The sequence below is a fragment of the Pygoscelis adeliae genome, unplaced genomic scaffold (assembly GCF_000699105.1).
Source record: "Pygoscelis adeliae isolate BGI_AS28 unplaced genomic scaffold, ASM69910v1 Scaffold114, whole genome shotgun sequence".
In the NCBI taxonomy this organism is placed as follows: Eukaryota; Metazoa; Chordata; class Aves; order Sphenisciformes; family Spheniscidae; genus Pygoscelis; species Pygoscelis adeliae.
The window spans coordinates 3,435,942-3,442,710 of NW_008824587.1; the positions used below are offsets into that span (position 1 = coordinate 3,435,942).

General features: G+C 48.5%; 1 protein-coding gene across 3 annotated transcripts in view; it reads left to right on the plus strand.

Moving 5' to 3' along the window:
• RAPGEF1 (Rap guanine nucleotide exchange factor (GEF) 1) overlaps nucleotides 1–6,769 on the plus strand; it is an 86,038-nt gene that overhangs the window by 66,808 nt on the left and 12,461 nt on the right. For 2 of the 3 annotated variants that reach the window (XM_009322072.1, XM_009322071.1), the window contains exons 12-14: nucleotides 3,099–3,380; nucleotides 4,758–4,850; nucleotides 6,497–6,585. In XM_009322072.1, the coding sequence (XP_009320347.1) occupies nucleotides 3,099–3,380; nucleotides 4,758–4,850; nucleotides 6,497–6,585 (464 nt within the window). The remainder of the gene's footprint in view (nucleotides 1–3,098; nucleotides 3,381–4,757; nucleotides 4,851–6,496; nucleotides 6,586–6,769) is intronic. The other variant, XM_009322073.1, reaches the window with a different exon arrangement.

Consider the following 6,769-nt stretch of genomic DNA (forward strand, 5'->3'; position numbering starts at 1 on the left):
GGTCGCGTGTGGACATCATCTCCACCGCAGGGTGGTTTTTTTTTCCCCTTTAAAAGTATGCTTCATTCTTGGCTCTTGTCCCAGCACGGCTGCATAGCTGGAATTCCAGAGCTGCTTGCAGGCTCCGGAGGAAGGAGGGGGCTCCCTGGCTCGCCTTCTACAAGATGCGACTTTACAACAAGACTGGAAGTCGAGAGCAGCCTGGCTAATTAATGCCAGCACACCAAAGGCTTCTCTGCACTGTTCCCTTTGTTAACGGCATGCTGAGAGCATGTCTTGCGTCGTTAAATGATTGTTCACGGATCACATAATGAAGATTAATGCATTTTCCTGGGTACCTGGGTCTTAAACCGGCATTTTCAACACATCTCATGCCAAGATATTGTTTTGAAAGGTGTATTGATGAGGCTGAGGAGAGATGAATATATAGCGATTGTCAGTAGTAACGTATCCGCATTCAAACTTTTAAAATTTATGCAATGTTATGTTATATTTAGGTCTAAATTGCCTTTGAATTGGGATTAATGTCTCTGAAACTATGCAAGGCAGAAGCTGTGCAAATTCTCCTGCCCCAGAAGCAGTAATTCATCTCCCCGAGCTGCTAGCTCAGCCTGCAGGCAGTGTACCAGGCAGCGTCTCAGCTGCTGAGACTTCCAGCCGGCGTTTGGCCTGAACTAACCCTGCCAGCACCATCACGCAGTGTGAGAGCTTCGCAGGGTGCTGCCTGTCCCAGAGTGACTTGATTGAGGACAGTAATTTCCTTTCACTCATGCCCTGCATGAGCTCCACTGCCGCTTTGCAAAAACCTGGCTTTTTCTCTGGGGTCAGCAGGTCAGAGACAAAAACCCCTCGGGACTCCTCGGTGGAAGATGTCCCATCAACTACAAAGTGAAGGACAGCATATGCTGCCTGTCTCATGTGGGTGCAGGAAGTCCAGCTCTCGGGGAGCTGGCACATAGGTTCTGTTTGAGCAAATTATTTCCTTTACTGGAGCAGAGGATCTCGTTATCGGGACAGCAGTTTATGGAGTGCCTTCTTGAGCCATTGCAGCACTGGTTGGTGGGAGTACACATTCTCCATCCGTTTTGCTCCTATTCTTTTTTTTGGGTCTAGCCTGGGATTTGGGGCGATAGTTGGCATATTAGTGCTGGTGAGATCATGAAATACCAGGGAGACAGGGCAGGCATAATGAATCTGCTGAGCCAAGATGATGTCATGAGCCTGGCGTCTTACGAGGGATTTAGTGTTTTGTGCCATGCAAGTGAAAATGAATAAATGTAGAGCATTTATCCAGGCAGAAAGTAAATACAGAGATTAGACTTGTCATTGTTACTGAGGCAGCACCAAAAGCTGACAGTGTCCCTGGAGCCAGGGCTGCTCATCCGGAAAGAAACAGGCAGGAAGAGAGAGGAGCCTGTCCCAGAGCCAGTCTCCTTTTAGCCACAGGCATGTGGTAGGGATTTGCATTTTAATTATTTTTCAGTAGTCTTTTAAGCTCTTTCCAAAGCATCTCCCTCTGCTCCTCTGTATTATGGCCTGCAATTTGTTTTGGGCCCCGAGAATACACCCAGAGCACTGCCGGACTCGGAGGGCAACCGCTCGAGGATTAAGGTGGTGGAAGGTAAAGTCTAGCCATTGACCTTTACGTTTCCTTTCCTTTGTAGTGGAAAAGCTTTTTTGCCCAGGCTTCTGGCCGGAGGCTGTTCTCAGTTTAGATTTTTAAGCTCACATCTTTCCTAGGTAGAAAAAAAAATACCACTGCTGAACTGGATGCTGCCGCCACGGCTCAGGTGACAGAGTAAGCGTTGCTTTTTATCACCCGCTCAACTCTCCTGAGAAAATGTAGCCTGAATTCTCCGATTCATGCCTTTGTTTCCCCTTCTCCTTTTTGCATCACAGCGGTGTCACTTTTCAGCCCGGTTTGAGCAAGTTGTGTCTGTGCTTCTTGAGAGCTCTGTAATGCAGCAGCCTTCTGCAGCAGATCTCTCAGACAGGCAACCGCCACGGCTTCATTTCAGCGTGGGTTTTTTTGGATGATGTGATTCTTCCTTCGGTCCACTTGGCTACGACACAGATCTCGCTAGTGGTTGAGCTCTACAGGTTTTAAAATAAACTCCTCTCCAGCAGGTTTAGTGTTATTGTCCTTTTTTTTTTTTTGATGGGTGTCAGCTTTGTTTTGGACTTACCCTGATGGCAAATCTTACTAGTACCAGATGTTAAAAGACAGAGGGTTGCTCTTGTTTTTCTTGGCACAATATATTCCCACTGCACCCTGTTTAATATTATCTGAACAGTAATCTGATGATTAGGAGAGAGAGTGAAATAAAGCTTTACGCAGATGATCTCTTTTCATCTCTTCAGCTGACTCTTCGAGGCACTGCATTAAAGGATCGGTTTGATAAGGAATTCATCGCTCCTGAGGGCAATTATCATTTTTGCTCCCTATGTTTCTCGAACGGGAAGGAGTAGCAGTGCAACTCTGAAGACAGTATCCAGCCACTCCTCCCTGGGAGCTGTGTGTTCTGGAACAGACTTGACACAGTAGCTGTTAAATTACAGGGCTGGAGCAAACGGCACCTCAAATTTGGATCCTGTGGAAAATCCCGGAAAAGCAATAAGCAGTCGGAGTACTTTTCTTTATCCAGATATTTCCAGCATGCTCACAGCTGTGGTTTCTGTATGCCTCCGCATCCTTTCATCCACTCAAGGGATTTTCAGGCTGCACTTTGTCATTAACAGTACTGAGATATCCAGGCTTTCTCCCTCCCTAGCGAAGGCTGGATACTTGCAAGTAAATACCCTGATGCCCACTTTCCCTCTGTGAGATGAGCAGCCCGGCTGCTGTTTGTGCAAGAACATGCTTCTCCGTGAAAAAACTGGCTGACGTGTCCCAGGTAGCGATTCCTGCTCTAAGGTGTGGGTGATAAAATAGCGCTGCCTCTGTTGGGGTTCGCCTCTTGGCAGAGAGGTGCCTGTGTTAGAAATGCCTTGTGCTGTCACTGCTACGCTACTGCCGATCTAATTACTTTTTCTTTTGTCTGTCTCTTTCCTTTCCCCATCTTCCGTGTTTTTGTGTTGTATGTCTCTGTGTCCTGCAGTACAAATCTGTGTTTAGGTCCTACTCCCAGGACTTTGTGCCTCACAACCAAGTCTCCATACCTCCTTTCCTCTCTTCTACCTCCTCCTCCTGCTCCACCCCACCTTTTCTGCCCGTCCATCCATCTCAGAGCTCTGACCTAGCGGTGCCTGCCGCAGCCAGCCAGTCACCCAGCACTGTGGATGTGCCAAACTCCTCTTCTCAGGAGAGCAGCTTTAACGGGAATGCTCCTGTCTGCCTTCCTTCTGAAACTTCTTTCACTGATTCTCTCCAGACGCCTTCGGTGAGACTATCCAAAGAGATAATGCACCTTAACACAAGGCTGGGTTTATTTGGTTTGGTTTTTTAAAGAAAATGTCTCTTGTATTAATACATGCTTAATGTGATCTGGTTTCCAAACATGCGTGTGAAGTGCAGAGAGGTAATTTCATATAAAAATGCTGGCTAGAAAATATTAACAACCTCAGCAGGTGTGAGAAAACGTTAGCACATATGTAGGAAACATAAAATGTCAAATGCTGGTGAAGGGGAGAGGAGAAGGTGCTGTAGCTTCCTAATACAAAGCTGAGGAAGGTAAGAGAGTGCTTTGTGAGGTTGGTCGTTTCTAAACGTGGGCTCCTAACAGTGGTTTGCATCCTGCAGTGGCTGCCATGGCAGGATTTGGTGATTGTTGGCCTGCTCCCTCCTAAGTCACTGGCGAGCCCCCGGGATCGGTGGGTGCACTCCAGCTCTGTCTCTCCTGTGCATAAACCTGTTGCTCTTTCTAGGCTCCTGCTCTTTCCATTTACCAGCAACCCTAGCTGTGCACTTGGTGGCAGTGCACGCTGGTGCAAAGCATCGCGTGTTGGTGAAGTTAGACTAATGCAGTTCCCACACTGATACGGCACTACTAGTTTAGGGTCCCAGATCAGTTTTGCAGATCGCTTGGCGGGTTTGTGCATCACAGCTACTTTTTTAAAAACCTCGTCTTCAAGGCAGTTCCTCTTTTGTTTGCTGCAAAGCCTAGCATGGATGGGATTAGAGCTGTCAGCACAGTGCACGGTAGCGCTGCCTCTTCACAAAGTTTGGAAGAGGGACACAGATTGCAGAATAAACGATCAGGTTTTCACACTTTGGACCTGACCTTGCTGTTGCATCTTCCTTGCATTACGTCCTTGTTACAGCCCAGAAGCCCTCGAATTTGGTTTAGTTGGGCATGATGGCTCTAGTCTGTGCTTGTAGCATAGTGTGGGAGACACATTTGATACCCTCTGGGCTGCAGGGCTGATCTGTGTTCAGCGGCAGGACTACAGCGTGGGTAGGGCAGGCGCTTGTGTGTCAAGCTCTGAATGCTCAGCTTCCGTAACCTTGAAATCTGCACGTGCATATTGCACCTTCACAGTCTCACCTGGAGTCCATGGCAGCTCTTGCAAAGCATTGCCTGCTGCTGTCCTGCTCAGGGCCTTCGGGATAGTCCTCAAGAACCAAAAAATAATTACCTCCAGGAAGGTACAGCCTCGGTGGCCGGTGTTGGCCGCTGAGCGGGAGGAAGGGCTCCCAGTTAGGTGACAGCAGCCGCCAAGAGCGCTTCTCCTCCCAGCCCCTGGGCACATTAACTCACTAACATCAAGTGCTGGCGGGGGGCACCTTCACGTATTTCCTTTCATCCTGTCTCCCTTAGAGTGAAAACGCCAGTGAGGAGGCTGGTGAGGGTGAATACGTCAATCTGTATTCCTCTGGCCAGAGCAACGGGGAACTCCCTCGCTCTGAAGGAGTAAGTAACCTGGAGAGGGCTGGACACCGGGAAGGGGCTGCCTGGTGCATGCTGAGTTCACGCTGGGGCTGACGCGCTTGGCACCGGCCTCTTCTGCACACCGTGGAGCTCCTGTGTCCATCCTGCTGCCCTGGCTCCCTTGCTGGCAGTCCCTCTGCTTGCCCACTCCTGGCTTGCAGGCTTGGGTGGTCTCTGGGTCTGGGTGGAGAGCAGGCGATACTTTTGGGGTCGTGGTGAGCCCCGGCAGGAGGTAGGGACGGCTTTTCCTGCCACGCTGTTTCGTTTGTGCTTCGCTGTCTGTTTGGAGCTGCTTGCGTGAGGTTCCCTTCCAGAAAGCTGTGCCCTGACCAGCGCCGTCCTGGGGGCCGTGTCTATTCTTGTAACTGCTTTGGCTTCCCTTTTCTAATACAGAAAGCCTTGTGCTCTAAATTTTTTTTTTCCTTCACTATTTGGACACGAAGTAAGTGATTGATTTAGCATTGTAATCGCACGCTGTTTCTTCCTTTACTCAAGACTCGTATCTTAGATATTTCCTAGAGGAGACAGGGCGTTTTCCATTGCAGGGAGGTACCGTCTTCCTGTTGGGTCATAGGAAACGGCGGCAGAGGTCTGTGGTGATCTTTTTGCCTGTCCTCATCTTGGAAGGCACATCTCCTACAGGATGTCTCTGAGACCTTTATCCATGCTGGTGTTAAATATGCCAAGAGATAGTGCTCCCATCACTTCCCTTCAAGAGACATCTAGGCAGGCCCATCCCTTCGGGCAGCTGCGAGCTGGTTCTCTCAACTTTGAAGCAAAGGGCTTTACAGATATAGTCTGGAAAAATTCTGCAGACACCGAGAAACCTAAACTCACCAGTGCGTTTTCCAGGCCGAATAGACAATGTGTAGGTGGTTTCAGTCCAGTCTGTTCAGTAGGTTGAATTTCCAAGTTTCAGTCTGCGTGATATTAAATAATTCTGAACTCCAACACTGTTAGATTAATATTCTCATTTGCTGTTCATGGGTATTTTTCTCCTTAATAAATGGCTAATTTAAAATGCTGTATCTTTGCTTTGAGTTCTCTACCTGCTGTTCCATGCCGCGGGTTCAGATGGTTCTGCTTTTTTGCATTAGCCTCATTTCCACAGCCGTGAATTGTGAAGTGGAAACATTGCATCATTGCGTAACCTCTTCTGGTGGGAGAGAAGGGAGGTAGGAACAGCAGCGTGCATCCACCCCCTAAGACAGGCTGGTTTTGGGGGCTGTGACTAGGAGGGGAACTGAAACTGGAGAGTTTAGAGCTGGCTGCATCCGTTTTGATTAAAGCAGAGGGCAAGTGTATTTCAACAGGGCTGGAGGACAAAAAAAAGTCATGAGAGGGTTAAAATCCAAGACAACAGCTGACTTGTGTTGTAACTTTCAGCATCATTTCACAATGTTAAAAGCAAACAGTACTAATTACACTAGTCTCCAGAGATGGTCCCAAATTTCCTGTCTAATTAACTTCTGTGTTTTCCTGGCATTTGGCATTAGCTTGCATCAATCTTTAACCGCTCTGTAGGAATTTACAGTAAAGGGCCATTTAGAGGCAGTCAGACTGTAAATGCAAGACTAGCTGTGGTGTCGTACCCCACGTAATAACAAAAACCTTCCTTCTCTTCACAGGAATCTCCCTCTGTCAAAGACGGCCACTCCAAAGACTCCACTTCGAACAGCAGTGCCATGGGGAAGGAAGGCAAAGATGGTGCTGAAAGGTGAGCCTGACTCCCCCGGTACCTCTGCTTCCCAGTCTTGAAGGGTACAGAGTCTCACCAGCATCCCGTTAGCCCTGCCCTCTACCAAACCATCCTTGAGGCTGCCTGTTCTGCCCTCGACCTTCTCGATGTTCTCTAAACTTTAAGCCTGCTTTTTTTGCACAACTGGTGAGTGGTGGGATCC